This window comes from Pristiophorus japonicus, chromosome 13, assembly GCF_044704955.1.
Source record: "Pristiophorus japonicus isolate sPriJap1 chromosome 13, sPriJap1.hap1, whole genome shotgun sequence".
NCBI classification, from domain to species: Eukaryota; Metazoa; Chordata; class Chondrichthyes; family Pristiophoridae; genus Pristiophorus; species Pristiophorus japonicus.
In genome coordinates, this window is record NC_091989.1 from 168997202 (window position 1) to 169022969 (window position 25768).

Here is a 25768-nt window from a genome sequence, read left to right on the forward strand (position 1 = left end):
TGAGGGGAAGGGGTACAGGTGGGGTGAAGGAGAGTGGCAAGGGGATCCAGGACGACTGGAGAGCAGGCACTGCTATGTGGGCTTAATTGCCTACGGTGAGGTGTTGGCCGCAGGCTCGGCGCTGGGTTGAACCCTTGGTGGTAGGTGGTCCAAGGTTTGGTTGGGGGCTGGCATTGGGGAGGGCCAGCGGTGCACTGGGGTTCAGAATGGGGGGTCGAGAGGGTCACAGCCATTGTACTCACCATGTGCTGGAGGAGGAGAGGAGTCCTGGCCATCATTGGGGAAGGAGAGGTCCAGATTGGGGGGGGGGGGGGGGGGGTGGAGGGAGCAGGAGGTGGAGGCCCGATAGCCAGGTCCAGCCGCCCAGTCACCGCAGGAGGTCCAGCCGGGAGGCTCAAGTCGCGCCGAGTCACCGCAGGAGGACCAGCCAGGAGATGCCGCTGTGTGGTGTGGCGGGAGGCCTGAGGTAGGCCCGAACTTTTGGGATTCGTGGGGCTGGGCTTAGGGTGGGGATTTAATTCTTTAAGAACCCCTATTGGGATCTATTAGGGCTAGGGCTGGAGCCTTGTGGAGGTTGGGGAGGGGGGGGGGGGGGGGGAGGGTTCATATAAATCGGTGCCGGCGGGATAGCAGCTCCCTAGGGAGCTCCCCTGCTAAACAGCTTCTCAGCCCTCGACAAGGGCCTATCAACAAGAGCAGGCATTGACGACGAGATCCAACACCGCCTCCAGTGCGTCAGTGCAGCCTTCGGCCACCTGAGGAATAGAGTGTTTGAAGACCAGTCCCTAAAACTGTCACCAAGCTCATGGTCTACAGTGCCGTAGTAATACCCGCCCACCGGTATGGCTCAGAGACGTGGACCATGTACAGTAGATACCTCAAGTCGCTGGAAAAATACCATCAGCGATGTCTCCGCAAGATCCTGCAAATCCCCTGGGAGGACAGGCGCACAAACGTTAGCGTCCTCATTCAAGCCAACATCCCCAGCATTGAAGCAGTGACCACACTTGATCAGCTCCGCTGGGCAGGCCACATAGTTTGCATGCCAGACATGAGACTCCCAAAGCAAGCGCTCTACTCGGAACTCGTCCACGACAAACGAGCCAAAGGTGGGCTGAGGAAACGTTACAAGGGCACCCTCAAAACCTCCCTGATAAAGTGTGACATCTCCACTGACACCTGGGAGTCCCTGGCCATAGACTGCCCTAAGTGGAGGAAGTGCATTCGGGAGGGTGCTGAGCTTCTCGAGTATCGTCATCGAGAGCATGCAGAAATCAAGAACAGGCAGCGGAAGGAGCGTGCGGCAAACCAGGCTCCCTGCCCATTCTTTCCCTCATCGACTATCTGTCCCACCTGTGACAGAGACTGTGGTTCTCGTATTGGACTGTACAGCCACATAAGAACTCATGCTAAGAGTGGAAGCAAGTCTTCCTCGATTTCGAGGAACTGCCTATGATATGATGATGATATCTCCATCTGGGTGTATGCAATTTGCTGCAATGTATGGGGGCTGGGGACCACACTCCTACTTTGCCTTTGTATTCTGTGTTGGTGGACATGTTGAACATGTGATTTATGTCAATGGTGGAAAAAGTGGGATATGGGCAGGTGTTGGGTGTTATTGGCTGTGATACTTATGATTTCAGACCAATGTTGGTATTAAACTTTTGTTATTGAACATAAAACACATGGGATTGGGGGTAGTGTGCTGACATGGATTGAGAACTGATTGTCAGACAGGAAGCAAAGAGTAGGAGTAAATGGGTACTTTTCAGAATGGCAGGCAGTGACTAATGGGGTACCGCAAGGTTCTGTGCTGGGGCCCCAGCTGTTTACACTGTACATCAATGATTTAGACGAGGGGATTAAATGTAGTATCTCCAAATTTGCGGATGACACTAAGTTGGGTGGCAGTGTAAGCTGCGAGGAGGATGCTATGAGGCTGCAGAGTGACTTGGATAGGTTAGGTGAGTGGGCAAATGCATGGCAGATGAAGTATAATGTGGATAAATGTGAGGTTATCCACTTTGGTGGTAAAAACAGAGAGACAGACTATTATCTGAATGGTGACAGATTAGGAAAAGGGGAGGTGCAACGAGACCTGGGTGTCATGGTACATCAGTCATTGAAGGTTGGCATGCAGGTACAGCAGGCGGTTAAGAAAGCAAATGGCATGTTGGCCTTCATAGCGAGGGGATTTGAGTACAGTGGCAGGGAGGTGTTGCTACAGTTGTACAGGGCCTTGGTGAGGCCGCACCTGGAGTATTGTGTACAGTTTTGGTCTAACTTGAGGAAGGACATTCTTGCTATTGAGGGAGTGCAGCGAAGGTTCACCAGACTGATTCCCGGGATGGCAGGACTGACCTATCAAGAAAGACTGGATCAACTGGGCTTGTATTCACTGGAGTTCAGAAGAATGAGAGAGGACCTCATAGAAACGTTTAAAATTCTGATGGGTTTAGACAGGTTACATGCAGGAAGAATGTTTCCAATGTTGGGGAAGTCCAGAACCAGGGGTCACAGTCTAAGGATAAGGGGTAAGCCATTTAGGACCGAGATGAGGAGAAACTTCTTCACCCAGAGAGTGGTGAACCTGTGGAATTCTCTACCACAGAAAGTAGTTGAGGCCAATTCACTAAATATATTCAAAAAGGAGTTAGATGAAGTCCTTACTACTAGGGGGATCAGGGGGTATGGCAGGAAAGCAGGAATGGGGTACTGAAGTTGCATGTTCAGCCATGAACTCATTGAATGGCGGTGCAGGCTAGAAGGGCCGAATGGCCTACTCCTGCACCTATTTTCTATGTTTCTAACCTTGTTGCATAATGTCTCATATTGCTGGACCGTTACACACTGGTGATTCCTTACCATGAAAGGGTTAAATACAACTTAACATCAATCAACTTAAACTTTAACTGGCACCAAGGTGATGGGCACCATTGATATCTGAGCTGCACACACACACCGTGTCAGCGTTGTCACTCACATCAGCGCTCTTTCAGGCAAATCTTTCCAAATATCAGCTCCTCACGTAAGAGTGGGATTTAACAAATGCCAGCCACATCGCTGACTTTCGTTTCGGTTAGTTCCACTTTTTGTGGGTCACTTTTTTGAGCGAGCGATATTGTGGACGATATCTGTGCGAGGTGGTGAAATTGACGATGGCCGATCTCCATGGCCACTAGTTTGGGTAAATATGCTCTTTACGACAAAAAACAGTGGCCGGGCGTTCATATTGAATCTCGGCATTAATTAGGTGCGGAAAGTAACACTGGGCGATATTATGGGCGTTGATTTCGCCCAACAAAAGCGGGCGGGCGGTAATAATTTTTCCTGGCGTTAATCCCATTGGGAAAATAACGCTCGCCGATAAGTCTCCTAAAAAAGCCCGTCAGTTTCCATTTTGTGCCAAAATGGGCGAAATATGGGCATTATACGCCATTTCAGCGGTAAAATGGGCGTTAAGCATGCAAAAAAAGTGGAGGTTCTGGACTTAAGTCATTAATGTATATCAAAAACAGCAGTGGTCCTAGTACAGAACTTTAGTGAATGCCCCTGTATATCTCTCTCCAGTCCGAAAAGCATTCACCATAACTTTTTGTTTTCTATCCATTAGTCAATTTTGTATCTATGATGCTACTGTCCCTTTTATCCCATGCACTTCAATTTGGCGAACAAGCCTTTTGAAAGTCCATATACACAACATTAACTGCACTGCCCTCATCCAGCCTCTCTGAAACCTTATCAAAAAACTCAATAAAGTTAATCAAACACGATTTGCCTGTAACAAATCTTTGCTGGCTCTCCTTTATTAGTCCATGCTTGCCCAAGTGGCTGTTAATTTTCTCCCGGATTATTGTTTCTAAAAGTTTCCCCACCACCGATGTTAAACTGATTGGTCTGTAATTGCCAGGTTTATCCTTCGCTCCTTTTTGTAATATTTGGAGTCCTCCAGTCCTTTGGCATCACCCCTATAGCTAAAGAGGGTTGGAAGATTGTGGCCGGTACCTCTGTAATTTCTACCCTTGCTTCCCTCAGTTACCTAGGACATATCCACTTTAATTACCGCAGACTGTCTAGTACCTCCTCTTTATCTATTTTTATCTCATTCCAGTATCCCAACAACCTCCTTGTTTACCATAGCTTTGGCAAAATCCTCTTCCTTGGTAAACACTGATGCAAAGTACTCATTTAGACATGCTTTCTGCCTCCACCAATCGTTCTCCATTTTGGCCCCACCGCTCCTCTGATAACTCCTTTACTGTTAATATGCATATCCTGTGGATTCCCTTCTAGGGTAGCCGCCAATCTATTCCCATACTGTCTCTTTGTCCCTCTTATTTCCTTTTTCACCTCCTTTGTGCTTTTTATATTCAGCTGATTCTCCCTTGTATTATCAAGCTGACTTCTGTAATAAGCCCCCTTGCTCTGCTTCATCCTACTCTCTAACTCTTTTGTCATTCAGGAAGCTCTTGATTTGGTTACCTTCCCTTTCTCCCTTGCAGAAATGTACCTAAACTGTACCCGAACCATTTCCTTTAAAGGCCCCCATTGCTCCATTACATTTCTGCTTGCCAGTCTTTCACTCCAATTTATCCAGGCCAGATCCCTCCACAATTCACTGAAATTAGCCCTCCTCCAGTTAAGTATTTTTATTCTAGATTGCTCCTAGTCCTTCTCCATAACTAAGCTAAACCTTACGCTAACAGGATCACTATTCCTGAGATGCTCTCTGACTGTAACGTTCTCCACTTGACCCACTTCATTCCCCAGGACTAGCTCTAGCAATGCATCCTCCTTTGTTGGGCAGGACGCATACTGATCAAGAAATTCCTCTCCTTCTTTGCCCTTAGCACAATCACTGCCCCATTCAATATTGGGGTAGTTAAAGTCTCTCATTATCACTACTCCATAGTTCTTGTACCTCTTAATTTATTTGCTAATCTGCTCCTGTATTACCTTCTCACTATTTGGTGGCCGATAAAATACACCAAGTGGTGTAATAGCTCCATTATTGTTTCTCAACTCCAACCAAATAGATTCTGTCTTTGATCCCTCAAGGACATTCTCTCTTTCTATCATTGTAATATTTTCCTTAATCAAAACTGCTATCCCTCCTTTTTTTCCCCTTTCCTTATCTTTTCTGAATATCTTGTACCGAGGAATATTAAGCATCCAATCCTCATTTTTGAGCCAGGTCTCGGTTATTGCCACTACATCATATTCCCACATGGCTATTTGCGCCTGCAGCTCACCAACCTTATTATTAACCACACCATGCATTTACACAAAGGCACTCTAAGCCTAAGTAAGGCCTCTTTATATTTTCTAAGATCCCACCTAATTCTATATTATTTCTACCTCTAACTATCTCTCCCAGTCATCTTTGCATCTTGTTTCTACTTTTTAATTCTAGATCCTGGTGTCAAACCCCTATCGAATTAGTTGAAACCCACCGCAACAGCACTAGTTAACCTGCCCGCTCTGTTCAGGAGCATCCCATCCATCTTGAATAGGTCCCTCCTGCCACAGAACTAGTCCCATCGTCCCAAAAATCAGAGGCTCTCCCTCCTGCACATTGTGTCTCACCACGCCTGCCATATCTTGCTATTTCTACTCTCACTAGCACTTGACATTGGGAGTAATCCAGAGATTACTACCTTTGAGGTCCTGCTTTTTAACGTCCTCCCTAACTCCTTAAACTCTGAGTGCAGGACCTCCAACCCTCCCTATGTCCTTAGTTCCGACATGGGCGATGAGTTCTAGCTCTACCCACCCCGGCAAAATGTTCTGCATCCTCTCAGTGATGTCCTTTACCCTGGCATCAGGAAGGCAATATACCATATGAGTCTCATGTCGATGGTAGCAGAACTGCTTGTTTGTCCCCCTGACTATCTATGTCCCAATTACTATGCATTCTTACACTTTGCATTAGCCCCCTGTGCAGTCCTTTGCCTCACTGTGCCAGGCTCGGGATTGCACTCCTTTGAGGTGTCATCACCTCAGTATTAATTGCTAAATATCGGATTGAAAGTGCCACACTCCCGGAGGATTCCTGCACTGCCTGCCTCTTCTTACCCTTCCGGGTGGCCAACCATTTGCTATTCTGAACTCTTATCTGGCTGCTGGCTCCTGGAATCTGCGATCCAGAAAACACTCAGCCACCTGCATGCCCTGCAGTGAATCCAGCTGCCCCTCAAGGTCAGAAACCCTCAGCATGAGTTCGAGCAGCTGGAGGCACTTCCTGCAAACATGGGCCTCCGGGACACATGAAGTGTCCTGAAGTTCTTATGGCACAGGAATTGCAAGCGGCGGTTTGTAGCTGTCCCTCCATTCAAAATAGGAACTTAAAATAATAAACTGTTTAGATACAAGGTGATTTATATCATTGTTCTTAACCAGGTCTAAACTACACTGCAATTTTTCTATTCTCTCCTCAAACTACCTAAAGACTAAATTATTTACTCAAGCTTAATAAGAACCACTGATAACACTAAATAAAAAAAACCTAAATATTAGATGTCCAGATCCTTGGCTTAGAACCCTTGGGTTCTGTGATTCCACTCCTTCTTTTGAATTGGACTGAGAAACCATCTTTCTCCTCGCCACCAAATTCCTACTATTGCCAAATTCTCAGCTTCCACTCGTTGCAATCCACTCAGATTTAACCAGTTCTGTCTCCAAACTCTGGTTTTGCAAACTAGTGTCTAATATATACCTTTTGAGAATCAAACAAGTTATAACTATTTAATTAGCTTCTAGCTCACAGCCTTCTGATTTTTGAATATTACTCCTGTTTTCAGATCAGACATATAACAATTTTGGAAGGAACCAATTAAGTAATAAACGCTTACAACGTCTTCTCAAATTATAATGCCAAAAGGAGTTGATTGTCATCATCATCATAGGCAGTCCCTCGAAACGAGGATGACTTTCTTCCACGCAAAAAAAAATTAGTTTATAGGTGTTTCAATGAAGGACCCGAACTATATCCTGAAGGGTGGAAGATGCCTGTGCGTGGATTTTTTTAACGTGAAGTGACCATTGCACACCAGCCACCACACGGGCTTGACAGAGCGAGCTCTTGGTCCAGTGGCAAGGATTACCCAAGACAACTGGAGACCTGCTCTGCTGCACGGGCCTAGTGCGCACACATATCGCAGTGTGGGCTGGCCCGTGCTGCCCCTGGGCCTTTGGCCCCGAACTCATGCCTCCCCTGGGCCCTGATCACGTCCCTCCATAGTCTCTCGCCGCTCCTGCTACATCTGCCCACGCTCCAATCACTGACTTGGACCTTGCTGACGTCACTCTTCGCTGCCGTCTCCCTCCTGCACCAGCTCACGCTGTACCTTGCAGTGGCCTCCACGCTGCTCCCTGGGCCGCACGAGCAATTATATAGGGCTTTGGTGAGACCACACCTGGAGTCTTGGTCTCCTTACCAGAGGAAGAATATACTTGTCTTGGAGGAGGTGCAACAAAACTTCACTAGATTGATTCCTGGGATGAGAGGGCTATCTTACGAGCAAGATTGAGTAGAATGGGCCTCTACTCGCTGGAGTTTAGAAACATAGAGAACATTTTTTAAGAGGGCTTGACAGGCTAGATGTTAAAAGGCAGTTTCCCCTGGCTGGAGAGTCTAGAACTGGGGGGCAAGACTGAGATGGGGAGACATTTCTTCACTCAGAGGGTGGTGAATCTTTGGAATTCTCTGCCCCAGAGGGCTGTGGAGGCTTAGTCGTTGAGTATATTCAAGGCTGAGATCGCTAGATTTTTGGATTCTCGGGGAATATGGGGATCAGGTGGGAAAGCGGAGTTGAGGTCGAAGATCAGCCATGATCTTACTGAATGACGAAGCAGGCTTGAACGGCCGAATAGTCTACTACTGCTCCTATTTTCTACGTATGTCTGTGTCTATTGAATGGCAGAACAGGCTCGAGGGGCCATGTGGCCGACTCCTGCTCCTAACACATGTTCTTATGTGCTCCAATTCTTCGACCGTTGGACTTCAGTAGACGAGCAGACGTGTAAAGGGAGAGGAAATGCATGATTCCTGGATGCTCTCACTGTTCAGTAGTTCCACCGCCCATCACATATTTTTAAAAAATGTTGCCAGAGTTTAGTGCTGATAAAAGATGAATTATCTTCTCTCCGTTTCTAGTTAAAATGTATTTGAAATACACGTCAGGCAGCAGTTAGGGAATGTGTTGCGCTGGTTACAGGTTCTGATGTTTATAATCTGTCTGCTAGAAAGATTGCAGCCACATCCCCAGCCAGTAGATACTCAAAGCCCACTGCAATAGGAAAATTTTAGCTGCGAGCGCCAATTGATAGGCTGATTATATCTGGGTGACAGCTGCGGTATACAAGGCTGCACTGCAGTGCCCTTGGACCGCAGACACATGGCCTCGGAGAATTCTGTCCCCGGCCACAATCTGCTGATGTGTCTGCACTGTTCCCAGTTGCCTGCGAACTCAAGGCACTGGCCGAGAGTGAACCAGTGTTACCGCAGCCCGCCGGCTAATCCGAGCGCCAGCAAGCTGCAGTCACCAGCACCCCACCCCACCCCACCCTGCCTCCGGGCCAAGGAGAGGAAAGTGTACATTTATATTAACGAGAGAGTCAGCCAGGGGCTCGTGCCCCTGCTCACTATTGGGTGAAGCGCGCAGGAAGGTGTCAGTCGACGACAGGATCTAGCTCAGCTGTGATATGAAGGAATGGCTCTGGGTCTCAGGTCACACGCAGAATGTCCCCCTTGGGCAAGGTACTGGGGAGCAGGGGGAACCGTGGAACTGTACCTCCGGGAGATTACGCAGAGTGCGGAGGGCGGGGGTGGGAGGAGAACAGTTAAACATTAGCAACTTGGTTAAGCAAGGACTTTACAAACTACACAAGATGCAGCGCAGGCCACTGCTGGTTCAGGCGCCCACACGTGTTTATAGAGAGGCTACATCTCCCAGCCAGCCCAGAGACGTCGTTAAGCAAGCTGGAGTGGATAACTCATTGAGCAGGACGCACTCAATCATATCTTCGCACTGGAACAGAGAAAGCTATTCGTAAACAAGGCAACGTTCCCAACTGAAATTCTTCTCTTTCTCCCCCAATTGAGGCGTGGAAGAATGAGTGAAGTTGCTCTGATGTGAACCTAATGGAGCTCTTGGCAATCTAGCTTCAGACCAGATTCCCAATTCTAGTCTGTCAATAGTCTCCTCCCTCCCCAACGCTCAGTCAGGAAATGTAACAAGCATTTATATAGCACCTTTAACATAGTAAAACATCCCAAGACGCTTCACGGCAGCGTAATCAGACAAAAATCTGACACCGAGCCACATAAGGAGATATTAGGACAGGTGACCAAAAGCTTGGTCAAAGAGATAGGTTTTAAAGGAGGAGAGCGAGGTGGAGAGGTTTAGGGAGGGAGTTCCAGAGCTCGGGGCCCAGGCAGGTGAAGGCATTGCCACCAATGGCAGGGCGGTTAAAATCGGGGTGCACAAGAGGCCCGAATTAGAGGAGCGCAGAGATCTCAGAGGGTTGTCGGGGTGGAGGAGGTTACAGAGATAGGGAGGGGCGAAGCCATGGAGGGATATGAACATGAGGATGAGAACTTTGATGTGTAACAGTGTTTGGTACTCAACTAGAGCAGGAAAGTCCAAGGTCTCAACCCTGAACTGTGCTGATCGAGTTCACCGCAGCCGGAGACAACTATTGGCACATCCTCAGCACCTCTTCACTCATTGAACTTTATTCAATCTATGTGTACCATGGCACATGGCCTTGAAGCCGTCAGCACAGACAGAAGATGAATGGCACCATGAGCCAAACTTGGAAAGTGGCTTTCGTGTGTTATCGGGAGTGACCATAAAATTAGAAGGCTCATTTACCTGAAATTAATCTGAGATAGTCCTTCAGCATTATAGTGACTGAATTGCAAGTACTTCTGACTAGAGCCAGAGAGGCAGTACACAATGTTTTAAAAACATGGCTGATTAAAATTTAAGTATACAAAATTGGCTCAGAGGCAGGAAGTAAAGGGCAATGGTTGATGGGTGTTTTTGTGACTGGAAGGCTGTTTTCCAGTGGGCTCCTACAGGGCTCAATACTAGGTCCTTTGCTTTTCGTGATATATATTGATGATTTAGACTTGAATGTAGGGGGGTATGATTAAGAAGTTTGCAGATGATACAAAAATTGGCTGTGTGATTGATAATGAAGAAAGCTGTAGACTGCAGGAAGATATCAATGAACTGGTCAGGTGGGTAGAACAGTGGCAAATGGAATTCAATCCGGAGAAGTGTGAGGTAATGAATTTGTGGAGGGCTAACAAGGCAAGGGAATACACATTAAATGTTGGACACTGAGAAGTGTAGAGGAACAAAGAGATCTTGAAGTGCATATCCACAAAGGTAGCAGGCCAGGTAGATAAGGTGGTTAAGAAGGCAAATGGAATACTTGCCTTTATTAGCCGAGGCAGGGAGGTTATGGTTGAACTGTATAAAACACTAGTTAGGCCACAACCAGAGTACTGCGTGTAGTTCTGGTCACCACATTACAGGAAAGATGTGATTGCACTAGAGAGGGATTTACGAGGATGTTGCATGAACTGGAGGATTTTAGCTATGAAGATTGGATAGGCTGGGTTTGTTTTCTTTGGAACAGAGGAGACTGAGGGGAGATTTATTGAGTTGTATAAAATTATGAGGGACCTAGATAGAGTGAATAGGAAGGACCTAGTTCCCTTAGCAGAGGGGTCAACAACCAGAGGGCATAGATTTAAAGTAATTGGGAGGGGATTTGAGGGGGAAAATTTTCACCCAGAGGGTGATGGGGGTCTGGAACTCTCTGCCTGAAAGGGTGGTAGACGCAGAAACACTCACCACATTTAAAAAGTGCTTGGATGTGCACTTGAAAGGCCGTATCCTACATGGCTACGGACCAAGAGCTGGCAAGTGAGATTAGGCTGGGTAGCTCTGTTTCGGCCGGAGTGGACACGATGTGCCAAAATGGCCTCCTTCCTTGCTGTAAATTTCCATGATTCTATGACTTTCAGGCCGATAATGGTAATAGGCTGAGATTATCGATGACCACAGGGGTGGGAAACTTCTTGTTAATCTCACAGGCAGACTGAACAAGTGCGGTGTCATTAGCCTCAGATTTGATGTTCAAGTAAAAGAACTCGAAAGGTAGCAAAATGGTCTCCTGCCTTCCTGTCAGTTTGGGTACCTCGTTCTAACGACCTCAGCTGGCATCATGGACCATGAAGAGGCCAAGCTAAAACATACAGGAGGAAAAATCCGAGGATTCTTTTTCTAAAATGTGAAACCAGCCTATAATAAAACATTCAAACTAAAAAAAAAAATAGGCTGCCTCTGGGTTTCCAGAACTGAATGACTTTGTTTTGGTCATTACTGCATACTCAAGACTTGTTAGTATTTATCAATTATAGTTTGTCAACCAGCAAATGTTTGTTCCACTATATCCTGTTAATATTACTCCTGAAGCGAATGAGTTAAACTTTTCAATGTCGTTGTGGAATCCACAATTAATTGGGCTTGGAGCACTGCTCAACATGGTCTCAATGCTTCAATTTTAATCTACATTAGCACAACTGGGATCTAAAGGCCAAAAGCACATTTATTTGATGCCAGATATCTAGTTACAGAAAATTATTTTCCACTTGATGACTTTTTCCAATTATATAACTTTACAATTATATAATCTGAAAATAATTAAGTCAGAGTTAAACTTTTTCTCGTGAACTAAATGCTGGGGAAAACTATATAGACATGGAAAATAATAATTTAAAGGGTATAATTAGGAGGGGGAAAATAGAGTATGAGAGGAAGCTTGCTGGGAACATAAAAACTGACTGCAAAAGCTTCTATAGATATGTGAAGAGAAAAAGATTAGTGAAGACAAACGTAGGTCTCTTGCAGTCGGAATCAGGTGAATCTATAGTGGAGAACAAAGAAATGGCAGACCAATTGAACAAATACTTTGGTTCTGTCTTCAAGAAGGAAGACACAAATAACCTTCCGGAAATACTGGGGGACCGAGGGTCTAGCGAGAAGGAGGAACTGAAGGAAATCCTTATTAGTCAAGAAATTGTGTTAGGGAAATTGATGGGATTGAAGGCCGATAAATCCCCAGGGCCTGATAGTCTGCATCCCAGAGTACTTAAGGAAGTGGCCCTAGAAATAGTGGTGATCATTTTCCAACAGTTTATCGACTCCAGATCCGTTGCTATGGACTGGAGGGTAACTAATGTAACACCACTTTTTTAAAAAGGAGGGAGAGAAAATGGGGAATTATAGACTGGTTAGCATGACATCAGCAGTGAGGAAAATGTTGGAATCAATTATTAAAGATGAAATAGCAGCGAATTTGGAAAGCAGTGACAGGATCGGTCCAAGTCAGCATGGATTTATGAAAGGGAAATCATGCTTGACAAATCTTCTAAAATTTTTTTGAGGCTGTAACTAGTAGAGTGGACAAGAGAGAACCAGTGGATGTGGTGTATTTGGACTTTCAAAAGACTTTTGACAAGGTCCCACACAAGAGATTGGTGTGCAAAATTAAAGCACATGGTATTAGGGGTAATGTATTGACGTGGATAGAGAACTGGTTGGCAGACAGGAAGCAGCGAGTCGGGATAAACGGATCCTTGTCAGAATGGCAGGCAGTGACTAGTGGGGTGCCGCAGGGCTCAGTGCTGGGACTCCAGCTATATACAATATATATCAATGATTTTGATGAAGGAATTGAGTGTAATATCTCCAAGTTTGCAGATGACACTAAGCTGGGTGGTGGTGTGAGCTTGAGGAGGATGCTAAGAGGCTGCATGGTGACTTGGACAGGTTAGGTGAGTGGGCAAATGCATGAAAGATGCAGTATAATGTGGATAAATGTGAGGTTATACACTTTGGTGGCAAAAACAGGGAGGCAGAATATTATCTGAATGGTGACAGATTAGAAAAAGGGGAGGTGCAACGAGACCTGGGTGTCATGGTACATCAGTCATTGAAAGTTGGCATGCAGGTATAGCAGGCGGTGAAGGCGGCAAATGGCATGTTGACCTTCATAGCAAGGGGATTTGAGTATAGGAGCAGGGAGGTCTTACTGCAGTTGTACAGGGCCTTGGTGAGGCCTCACCTGGAATATTGTGTTCCGTTTTGGTCTCCTAATCTGTGAAAGGACGTTTTTGCTATTGAGGGAGTGCAGCGAAGATTCACCAAACTGATTCCCGGGATGACATATGAGGAGAGACTGGATCGACTGGGCCAGTATTCACTGGAGTTTAGAAGAATGAGAGGGGATCTCATAGAAACATATAAAATTCTGACCGGACTGGACAGGTTAGATGCAGGAAGAATGTTCCCGATGTTGGGGAAGTCCAGAACCAGGGGACACAGTCTAAGGATAAGGGGTAAGCTATTTAGGACCGAGATGAGGAGAAACTTCTTCACTCAGAGTTGTTAACCTGTGGAATTGTCTACCGCAGAGATTGTTGATGCCAGTTCGTTAGATATATTCAAGAGGGAGTTAGATATGGCCCTTACGGCTAAAGGGATCAAGGGGTATGGAGAGAAGGAAGGAAAGTGGTACTGAGGTGAATGATCAACCATGATCGTATTGAATGGTGGTGTAGGCTTGAAGGGCCGAATGACCTACTCCTGCACCTGTTTTCTATTTTTCTATGTTTCTAAAAATTAAAAAAAACAAAGTGATCGCAGCTTCAACCTTGAAGAGTAAAAGACTTGCATTTATATAGCGCCTTTCACGACCACCGGATTCCCAATTTAAACATGCCAATTTAATTAATTTTAATATACCATCTTACACAATTTGAGTCAAAATCCCACATACAACTGATTTAAGGATACTCAAATTTATTATACAGGGGCAAGAAATAGAAGAGTAACAGATAATTTTTATCTGTTATGGGATATCGTTATTCCAGAATGTTTTGTGTCGATTGGGATAATTCTCTGTTTTAACTCACAGTAAAGATACTATAAATTAGTAATGTCGCAAAGCATCTATAGTGTAGCAGACAACTACAAATGGTTATCTTTTACCTAATGGGTACCGAATATGGGGGTGAAATGGTCAATGTCAAAAGTGCAAAATGAGCCGACAGCGAATTGGCAGCCCACTTTACACCATGCTCGATTTTCTTTTCCATATATGACATCCCAAAACATGCAAAAACACTTCCCACAACAAATTAATTTAAGATCATTTTTTTAAAATTCCTTCACCCCTTTCTATTTATGTAACTTCCCCCAGCTCTACAATCCTCTCCTGGAACACTCTGTTCCTCTGACTGGTCATTTGTGCATCCCTACTTTTCTTCACCGCACCACTGGCATTCATGCGATGCCTTTATCCGTTTAGGTTTCAAGCTCTGGAATTTTCTACTTAACTCCCCTCACACCTCTCGACCTCCCTCTCCTCCTTCAAGACCCTTCTGAAAACTCACCTCTTTGACCAGCTTTTGGTCACCCCATCTAATATCTCCTTCTTTGGCTCAGCATCCATTTTTGTTTGATTATATTTCTCTGAAGCATCATGGCATATTTATTTGACGTTAAAGGCACTATATAATTGCCAACTGATCTGCGAGAGAACAGCTCTGCAGGTCGGGCTATAAAAGAGCTGGAGCTGCGGGCCCTGGGACATCGTGGCCCCCCGACCTGCGAGAGAACAGCTCCGCAGGTCGGGCTATAAAAGAGCTGGAGCGGCATACCACTTCAACGTTCAGCGCGAGCTGCTCCAAGGATTTTGAGATGGGCGACTGGGTGACGTCATCAAAACCCTGGTTGCCGTTTTGGAGCGTGGGCAGGAACACCGGCAGGGCCCAGGTACAAAGGAGTGGGAAGGTCGGGGCGGAGGAGCGGCGAGTGTCTGTGGCAGAGGTATGACAGGTGAGGGTACAGGGCCCAGGGGCAGCACAGGCCAGCCCACACTGCGACATGTGTGCACACTAGGTCCATGCAGTAGAGCAGATCTCCAGTCGCCTTGGTTAACCCTTGCCACTGGATCAAGACCTAGCTCTGTCAAGCCCGTGTGGTGGCTGATGTGCAACGGTCACCGCACGCTAAAAATATCCACGCAGAAGCATCTTCCGCCCCCTCAATTGGAGTTCAGGACTGGAACATCGGGTCCTTCAGCGAAACAACTGTGAACTCGTGGAAGCAAGTCATCCTCGTTCGAGGGACCACCTATGATGATGATGATAATTGCAAGTTATTGCCTTAAGTGCAGTGACTGTTATGTGGGCAAATACTGCAGCCACGGTGCACACAGCAAGATCCCGCAATAAGATGAAAGGCCATTTAATCTATTTTTGATCATATCAGTCGAGGGAGAACACCCTGCTCTTGTTGGAATCCCGAGTACCATATATACTCACACATGACAATAAATTTACTAAAAGTATAAGAGCATGGAATATTTAACATCAATCTGCAGCAGTTATAATGGGTGACTTTAATATGCACATAGATTGGGCCAGCCAAACTGGAACCAATACGGTGGAGGAGGATTTCCTGGAGTGCATAAGGGATGATTTTCTAGACCAATATGTCGAGGAACCAACTAGGGGGGAGGCCATCTTAGACTGGGTGTTGTGTAATGAGAGAGGATTAATTAGCAATCTCATTGTGCGAGGCCCCTTGGGGAAGAGTGACCATAATATGGTGGAATTCTGCATTAGGATGGAGAATGAAACAGTTAATTCAGAGACCATGGTCCAGAACTTAAAGAAGGGTAACTTTGAAGGTATGAGGCATGAACTGGCTAAGATAGATTGGCTAATGATACTTAAGGGGTTGACTGTGGATGGGCAATGGCAGACATTTAGAGACCGCATGGATGAATTACAACAATTGTACATTCCTGTCTGGCGTAAAAATAAAAAAGGGAAGGTGGCTCAACCGTGGCTATCTAGGGAAATCAGGGATAGTATTAAAGCCAAGGAAATGGCATACAAATTGGCCAGAAATAGCAGCGAACCTGGGGACTGGGAGAAATTTAGAACTCAACAGAGGAGGACAAAGGGTTTGATTAGGGCAGGGAAAATGGAGTACGAGAAGAAGCTTGCAGGGAACATTAAGGCGGATTGCAAAAGTTTCTATAGGTATGTAAAGAGAAAAAGGTTAGTAAAGACAAACGTAGGTCCCCTGCAGTCAGAATCAGGGGAAGTCATAACGGGGAACAAAGAAATGGCAGACCAATTGAACAAGTACTTTGGTTCAGTATTCACTAAGGAGGACACAAACAACCTTCCGGATATAAAAGTGGTCAGAGGGTCTAGTAAGGAGGAGGAACTGAGGGAAATCTTTATTAGTCGGGAAATTGTGTTGGGGAAATTGATGGGATTGAAGGCCGATAAATCCCAGGGCCTGATGGACTGCATCCCAGAGTACTTAAGGAGGTGGCCTTGGAAATAGCGGATGCATTGACAGTCATTTTCCAACATTCCATTGACTCTGGATCAGTTCCTATCGAGTGGAGGGTAGCCAATGTAACCCCACTTTTTAAAAAAGGAGGGAGAGAGAAAGCAGGGAATTATAGACCGGTCAGCCTGACCTCAGTAGTGGGTAAAATGATGGAATCAATTATTAAGGATGTCATAGCAGCGCATTTGGAAAATGGTGACATGATAGGTCCAAGTCAGCATGGATTTGTGAAAGGGAGATCATGCTTGACAAATCTTCTAGAATTTTTTGAGGATGTTTCCAATAAAGTGGACAAAGGAGTACCAGTTGATGTGGTATATTTGGACTTTCAGAAGGCTTTCGACAAGGTCCCACACAGGAGATTAATAAAGCACATGGGATTGGGGGTAGTGTGCTGACGTGGATTGAGAACTGGTTGTCAGACAGGAAGCAAAGAGTAGGAGTAAATGGGTACTTTTCGGAATGGCAGGCAGTGACTAGTGGGGTACCGCAGGGTTCTGTGCTGGGGCCCCAGTTGTTTACATTGTACATTAATGATTTAGACGAGGGGATTAAATGTAGTATCTCCAAATTTGCGGATGAGACTAAGTTGGGTGGCAGCGCGAGCTGCGAGGAGGATGCTATGAGGCTGCAGAGTGACTTGGATAGGTTAGGTGAGTGGGCAAATGCGTGGCAGATGAAGTATAATGTGGATAAATGTGAGGTTATCCACTTTGGTGGTAAAAACAGAGAGACAGACTATTATCTGAATGGTGACAGATTAGGAAAAGGGAAGGTGCAACGAGACCTGGGTGTCATGGTACATCAGTCATTGAAGGTTGGCATGCAGGTACAGCAGGCGGTTAAGAAAGCAAATGGCATGTTGGCCTTCATAGCGAGGGGATTTGAGTACAGGGGCAGGGAGGTGTTGCTACAGTTGTACAGAGCCTTGGTGAGGCCACACCTGGAGTATTGTGTACAGTTTTGGTCTCCTAACTTGAGGAAGGACATTCTTGCTATTGAGGGAGTGCAGCGAAGATTCACCAGGCTGATTCCCGGGATGGTGGGACTGACCTATCAAGAAAGACTGGATCAACTGGGCTTGTATTCACTGGAGTTCAGAAGAGTGAGAGGGGACCTCATAGAAACGTTTAAAATTCTGACGGGTTTGGACAGGTTGGATGCAGGAAGAATGTTCCCAATGTTGGGGAAGTCCAGAACCAGGGGTCACAGTCTAAGGATAAGGGGTAAGCCATTTAGGACCGAGATAAGGAGAAACTTCTTCATCCAGAGAGTGGTGAACCTGTGGAATTCTCTACCACAGAAAGTAGTTGAGGCCAATTCACTAAATATATTCAAAAGGGAGTTAGATGAAGTCCTTACTACTCGAGGGATCAAGGGTTATGGCGTGAAAGCAGGAAGGGGGTACTGAAGTTTCATGTTCAGCCATGAACTCATTGAATGGCGGTGCAGGCTAGAAGGGCTGAATGGCTTGCTCCTGCACCTATTTTCTATGTTTCTATGTTTCTAGACAAGACTGGAATTTAGTGTCTTCGTTGAAGAAGTGCAACTCCAACACGGCAGCATTCCCTCAGTATTGCGTTGTAGTGTCAGCCCAAACTCTACTTTCAGATGCTGTAATGGTGCTTGGACCTTCTGATTTAGAGGCGAGCAAGGTATCACATAAATGAAGCTGATATTTGGGCTAGGAATTAAGGTTGGTTTTTGGTAGGAATGAAGAAAGATATTGTAACACATTGATCTACTGGAACAAACCAACTGAGATTTATTTTATAAATCTAGATTTTGAAATCAGTACTTTCAAGAAGTCAGTGCTGGAGACTACTTTCCTTTTGGTTGAAAAAGAAAATGTTACAAATCAAAAAAAATTAACCAAGTTAAAAAAAATGTTGACCAACTAATCATGGTTTAAACTAAGTAACAGATAATCTGGCAAATTTGCCATTTGAGACCAAGCATCTGCTTATATCATCAAAGTAAATGAATTAGCATTTTGGTTGAAGAGAAATTTCAATCAAAGGAAAATGTGAAGTATAATTATCTGTTGTGTATCTGTAAAGCATGCACTCCCATGTTCCGCCACCAGGGAGTGCATCCCCTGAAGTCCCAAGGGATCCCAGCATCCCTTGGGAGCACTGTATATAAGCCGGCCCCTAAGGCCTGGTCCTCACTCTGGAGTGACTTAATAAAGACTGAGGTCACTGTTACTTTAACCTCCCTATGTGCAGTCTCATCTGTGTCCAACCCAAAGATGCAACAAACTGTGGGCATCCTGGAGAAATTCTTGGAGGGTGAGGACTGGGAAGCCTATGTTGAACGGTTAGATCAGTACTTTGTAGCCAACGAGCTGGACGGAGAAGGAAGCGCTGCAAAAAGGAGAGCGATCCTCCTCCTGGTCTGCGGGGCATCGACCTACAGCCTCATGAAGAAACTTGTGGTTCCGGTGAAACCCACAGATAAGTCATATGAGGAGCAGTGTACACTGGTTCGGAAGCAGCTTAACCCGAGGGGGAGTGTGCTGATGGCGAGGTATCAGTTCTATACGTACCAGCGATCTGAAGGTCAGGAAGTGGGGAGCTACGTCGCCAAGCTACCTGGAGCAGATGCTCAGAGACTTTTTTGTACTGGGCAGTGGCCACGAGACCATCCTATGAAAACTTTTGACTGTAGAGACACTGACCCTCAGTAAGGCCATTGCGACAGCACAGGCGTTTATGTCCACTAGTGATAACACCAAACAAATCTCTCAGCACACAAGTGCTAGCAATGTTCATAAATTAAATGGAACTGTGTTTGCGAGCAGAAATGTACAGGGCAGAATCCACGAGTCTGCAACTGCCAGCAGGCCTCAGGTGACCCAGATGACTCAGAGTCCACAACAAAGGATGAATGCAAGGCAATTCACACCTTGTTGGCGTTGTGGAGGCCTCCATTCAGCCTATTCATGCCGCTTCAAAGGGTATGTTTGCAAGAGCTGTGGAACAATGGGGCACCTCCAACAAGCTTGCAGACGAGCTGCAAGCTCTGCAAAACCTGCTAACCACCACGTGGCAGAGGAAGATCGGTCCATGGTGGACCAAAGCAATTTCGAGCCTCAGAGAGAGGAGGCAGATGCTGAAGTACACGGGGTGCACACATTTTCGACGAAATGTCCGCCTATAATGCTAAAAGTAAAATTGAATGGCTTACCCCAAGCCATGGAAGTGGACACTAGTGCTAGCCAATCCATCATGAGTAAAAAGATGTCTGAAAGACTGTGGTGCAACAAGGCACTCAGACCAGCCCTTAGACCCATCCACACGAAACTGAGAACGTACACCAAAGAGCTTATCACTGTCCTGGGCAGCGCCATGGTCAAGGTCACCTACGAGGGCACGGTGCATGAACTGCCACTCTGGATTGTCCCAGGCGATGGCCCCACACTGCTTGGAAGGAGCTGGCTGGACAAAATCCGCGGGAACTGGGATGACATCCGAGCACTATCACATGTTGATGATGCCTCATATACCCAGGTTCTTAACAAACTTCCTTCCCTCTTTGAGCCAGACATTGGAAACTTTTCCGGGGCGAAGGTGCCGATTCACTTGGTCCCAGAGGCACGACCCATTCACCACAAGGCGCGAGCGGTACCTCACATGATGAGGGAGAGAGTGGAAATTGAGCTGGACAGGCTGCAACGCGAGGGCATCATCTCCCCAGTGGAATTCAGCGAGTGGGCCAGTCCGATTGTTCCAGTATTCAAAAGTGATGGCACGGTCAAGATTTGCGACGATTATAAAGTAATTATTAATCGTTTCTCGCTACAGGACTAATACACGCTACCTAAGGCAGACGACCTATTTGCGACGCTGGCAGGAGGCAAGACATTCACCAAGCTCGACCTGACTTCGGCCTACATGACACAGGAGCTGGAGGAGTCTTTGAAGGGCCTCACCTGCATCAACACGCACAAGGAACTGTTCATCTACAACAGATGCCCGTTTGGAATTCGGTCGGCTGCAGTGATCTTCCAGAGAAACATGGAGAGCCTACTCAAGTCGGTACCACGCACGGTGGTTTTTCAGGATGACATATTGGTCACGGGCCGGGACACCGCCGAGCACCTACAAAACCTGGAGGAGGTCCTCAAACGACCGGAGCGCATAGGGCTGTGGCTGAAGAGGTCGAAATGTGTCTTCATGGCAACAGAAGTGGAGTTTTTAGGGAGAAAGATCGTGGCGGACGGCATTCTGCCCACAGACGCCAAGACAGAGGCTATCAGGAACACGCCCAGGCCACAGAACCGTCACGGAGCTGCAGTCGTTCTTGGGACTCCTCAACTATTTTGGTAACTTCCTACCGGGGTTAAGCACCCTCTTAGAGCCCCGCAATGTGTTATTGCGTAAAGGTGAGAACTGGGTATTGGGAAAAAAACAAGTAATTGCTTTTGAGAAAGCCAGAAACATTTTATGCTCCAACAAGCTGCTTGTATTGTATAACCCGTGTAAAAGACTTGTGCTAGCATGTGTCGTCGTACAGAGTCGGGTGTGTATTACAACAAGCTAACATTGCGGGGAAGTTGCAACCTGTCGCATATGCCTCCAGTAGCTTGTCTGAGGCCGAGAGGGCCTAGGGCATAATTGAGAAAGAGGCATTAGCGTGTGTGTTCGGGGTAAAGAAAATGCATCAGTACCTGTTTGGCCTCAAATTTGAGCTGGAAACCGATCACAAGCCCCTTATATCCTTGTTCGCTGAAAACAAGGGGATAAATGTTAATGCCTCAGCCCGCATACAAAGGTGGGCACTCGAACTATCAGCATATACTATCCGCCACAGGCCAGGCACTGAGAACTGTGCAGATGCTCTCAGTCGGCTACCATTGCCCACCACGGGGTTGGAAATAGTGCAGCCTGCAAACTTGATGATGGTGGCGCAGCCTGCAGACTTGTTGATGGTCATGGAAGCATTTGAAAATGATAAATCACCTGTCGCGGCCCGCCAGATTAGGACTTGGACCAGCCAAGATCCTCTGCTGTCCCTAGTAAAAAACTGTGTACTGCATGGGAGCTGGGCCAGCATCCCCATTGAAATGCAAGAGCTAATCAAGCTGTTCCAGCGGCGAAAGGACGAGCTGTCCATTCAGGCAGACTGCCTGTTGTGGGGTAACCGCGTAGTGCTACCCAAAAAGGGCAGGGAGACGTTTATCTCGGATCTCCACAGCACACACCCGCGTATAGTAATGATGAAAGCGATAGCCAGATCCCACGTGTGGTGGCCCGGTATCGAATCTGACATATAGAGTCCTGTGTACGGCAATGCAGCGTATGTGCTCAGTTGAGCAACGCGCCCAGAGAGGCACCACTAAGTTTGTGGTCCTGGCCCTCCAGACCATTGTCGAGGATCCATGTCGACTATGTGGGCCCGTTTCTCGGTAAAGTGTTCCTGGTGGTGGTGGATGCTTTTTCAAAATGGATTGAATGTGAAATAATGTCGGAAAGCACCGCCACCATTGAAAGCCTGAGGACCATGTTTGCCACCCACGGCCTGCCTGACATACTGGTCAGTGATAACGGGCCATGTTTCACCAGTGCCGAATTTGAAGAATTCATGACCCGCAATGGGATCAAACATGTCACTTCGGCCCCGTTTAAACCAGCCTCCAATGGCCAGGCAGAGCGGGCAGTACAAACAATCAAACAGAGCCTCAAACAAGTCACAGAAGGCTCACTCCAAACCCGCCTGTCCTGAGTGCTGCTCAGCAACCGCATGAGACCCCACTCGCTCACAGGTGTGCCCCCGGCTGAGCTACTCATGAAAAGGACACTTAAAACCAGACTCTCGCTGGTTCACCCCAACCTGCATCATCAGGTAGAGAACAGATGGCAGCAACAAAATGTAAACGATGGTCGCGCCACTGTGTCATGGGAAATTGATCTGAATGACCCTGTGTATGTGCTAAACTATGGACATGCTCCCAAGTGGATTGCGGGCACGGTGATAGCTAAAGAAGGGAGTAGGGTGTTTATAGTCAAACTAGACAATGGACAAATATGCAGAAAGCACCTGGACCAAACGAGGCTGCGGTTCACAGACTGCCCTGAACAACCCACAGCAGGCACCACCTTTTTCGAGCCCACAACACACACCCAAAGGATCAACGACACCACACCGGACCAGGAAATCGAACTCATCACGCCCAACAGCCCAGCAAGGCCAGGCTCACCTAGCAGCCTTGCAGGGACAACACCATGCCAGCCCAGCGAGGGCACAGCTAACACACCAAAACAGACATTTGTACCGAGGCGGTCCACCAGGGAAAGAAAGGCTCCCGATCTCGCCTCACCTTGTAAATAGTCTTCATTTTGACTTTGGGGGTAGGGGGGGGCGGAAGTGATGTTGTGTATCTGTAAAGCATGCACTCCCATGTTCTGCCATCAGGGAGCGCATTTCCTGAAGTCCCAAGGGATCTCAGCATCCCTTGGGAGCACTGTAAATAAGCCGGCCCCCAAGGCCTGTTACTCACTCTGGAGTGTCTTAATAAAGACTGAGGTCACTGTTACTTTAACCTCCCTGTGTGCAGTCTCATCTGTGTTAGGAACACAACATTATCCTTCTGGGTTAAAGAGGTAGAACAACTTGAATGTATGGACGAGAATTCCTTCCAACTCTTATCATTTCTGGTTTCTCTCTTTTACTCTGTAACTCACAAAAGTCAGAACTAACCTTGCGCAATGAGTATTGATCTGCTGAATAAACAGAATATCATAGAAGCATAGAATGGTTACAGCACAGAAGGTGGCTATTTGGGCCATGCCGGCTCTCAGCTCGTCCCACTCTCCATCTTCTTAAAGTTAAGAGCACAAATTCAGTTGGATATTAACAGTTACTTAAATAATACATCTCCTTAAATAACACAGGCCAAGTACAAACAGGAAACAAATCTGATCAGATTGAGAGGATGACAGTGAAAAATTCAACCATTTTTGGAGCCAAAGTATTAAACCAACTGTTTATCATCCATTAAGTTGCTGCCTTTGTCAAAACAATTTTCACAGCAACACAACATCTTTCTGGATAAATGTAATTACTCACCACTCCACTGTTCTCTGATACAGAAGAAAAATTGGAAGCCACACAGTATCAGTGCATGGACTGAAATGAGTGCTATGTACATCTGCAAATGGATGGAGAGAAGTATTATTGCATAATATCTTTCACAGTTACTTTCTATCAAGCACAACAAGTCAGCAAAGACAGGATCAGATTGATTCAATACACTTCAAGATCAAGACTGATATTCACATCCCCAAAGCTTCTTACTAATTTGGTTTCCCAGCTGGTTTAGCAATGACATACCTATGGATTTCCATGAAGCAACACACTGTCCACACATTAGTCAAACACATTACATGACAATAAAAAAAGCTTACTTATTATAGTTACATAGGACATTCGCGCTGGGCAAGAGTTGGGCAAGAGTTGGGCAAATCTCCACCCGCGAATGTCCTTCTCCCGGGGATGTGTACGCTAGGTAACAATGGTCCGAAAATTGCGTACGATGTGCACACACGAAGAGGCTTCGTAAATGCCGGTTCTTGGCGTGCAATGCTCATGCGCCGAGAACCGGCTTTTGCAATCTGTCAAAATGTCTTTTGACAGCTCGCACACATCCCCGGGAGAAGGACATTCGCGGGCAGAGATTTGTCTAACTCTTGCCCAGCGCGAATGTCCTTCAAACTCTTACGCCTGGTCTACTTTTACCAGTGTAAGAGTTTTAAAACATAGAAAAATTTAATATTATTACTTAGTTTTATATTAAAAATCCTGTCTAGGAAGGCAAGTTGATTTTTAACACTATTAAAACATTTTTTTAATAAATTTTTCTCAAACATTTAATTCAATGCAATTTCTATTAAATTTTAAAAAGTGGTGTTTTTTAAAATTTATGTTGCTGTTTTATTTGATTTTAGGGGTATTCTAATTGATAGTGATGAGCTCCTATTACTGAGAATGAGAATACTACATTGTGATTGGTGGTCCAGGCCCATATGATCCCAGGATACTCATATGCTCCTGGAAGACATGAGCCCATATGCTGGACTACGCATCTAGACCTTGGAGTGCAAGTCTATGTTCTTCTGGGACGACCAGGTATTTTCGTGAAAAAAACTTTGGTCGGGAAGCCTCCAACCGCAGTTTTCGGGCCAATGTTTCATCATCAATACATATACTGCCTCCAGTTCACTGCTTAGAACATAAACTGGCCAACATCTGATTCCTTGCATTTCTATTGTACCACCCTGTATAAAGCAATCACTGTGGCTAATTGTACAATTTACCTGGATTAATTTGCTTTAAAAATGAAAGGTTGACATGTGCTGAGAAACACAAGAATTTTCTTATTTTGGCTATAGTGACAACAGCAAGGAGTCGTTTTAAGGGGAAATTTCACAAGGAGTAGGGGTTGGAGAGAGAGTCTCAATATTATTTTCTTCAAGCCTGGCTTCTTGCAGGAGCATGGCATTGTGAATTACCCCTATAGTGCAGGCAGATCACAGTGTTGTGTTTCTCTTACATCATCCCAAACAATGCTCCAATTCTTTAACCAACTGCCCTTAAATACCCACTCTTACATGAGATTGTCAATTAATGCTGAATCACTACACAAATAACTTTTAAATTGAGAATGGATTGGACAAAAAACTGTATCTTGCAGAGAGCCGGCACAGGCTCAATGGGCCAAATGGCCTCCTTCTGTTCTGTATCCATTCTAAGTAGCTTGATGATTTTAAATTCACAATTAGAGATGCACATTTAAGTTTCATTAGTACTAGGAATGTGAGGTGATACTTAAGCACATTTTACTTAACGGCACAGAAAGCACCATTTAACATATTTTATTCCCTGTTTTTAGATCCGATTAATGTTATTTTTTAATGAGAGCTTGGAAGGAAAATGGGAAAATTATATCTGTGCTAAATCAGTTCTAATTAAACTTACACACTGGTGTTTAGGTATATAACTACAGATTTGCATACAATTTATAGCATGCTTATTTAAGAGCCAAAATTCAGGTGAATAGAAATTATTTATTAATTGCTATCATTATGTATTAAACTGCTGACAATACATCATGTATAAATCAGAATAGAAATTTACAGCACAGAAGGAGGCTATTCCACCCATCGTTTTGGTGTCAGATCTTTGCTAGAGCAACTGATACACTGATGATTCATTTATGCCCATTGTTTTACTGCACTGAGATGAGCAGATTAATAATTGAAGGGCTCCGGGATGAACTAACACTTTAAGAAACAAGAGCCATTGAGAGT

The 25768-nt window shown here is 45.8% G+C and overlaps 1 protein-coding gene across 2 annotated transcripts in view; it reads right to left on the reverse strand.

The window, feature by feature from the left end:
• The window catches only part of zdhhc7 (zinc finger DHHC-type palmitoyltransferase 7), a 123865-nt gene that overhangs the window by 16547 nt on the left and 81550 nt on the right, over positions 1-25768 (reverse strand). For both annotated transcript variants that reach the window (XM_070898255.1, XM_070898254.1), the window contains one exon: positions 23529-23610. In XM_070898255.1, the coding sequence (XP_070754356.1) occupies positions 23529-23610 (82 nt within the window). The remainder of the gene's footprint in view (positions 1-23528; positions 23611-25768) is intronic.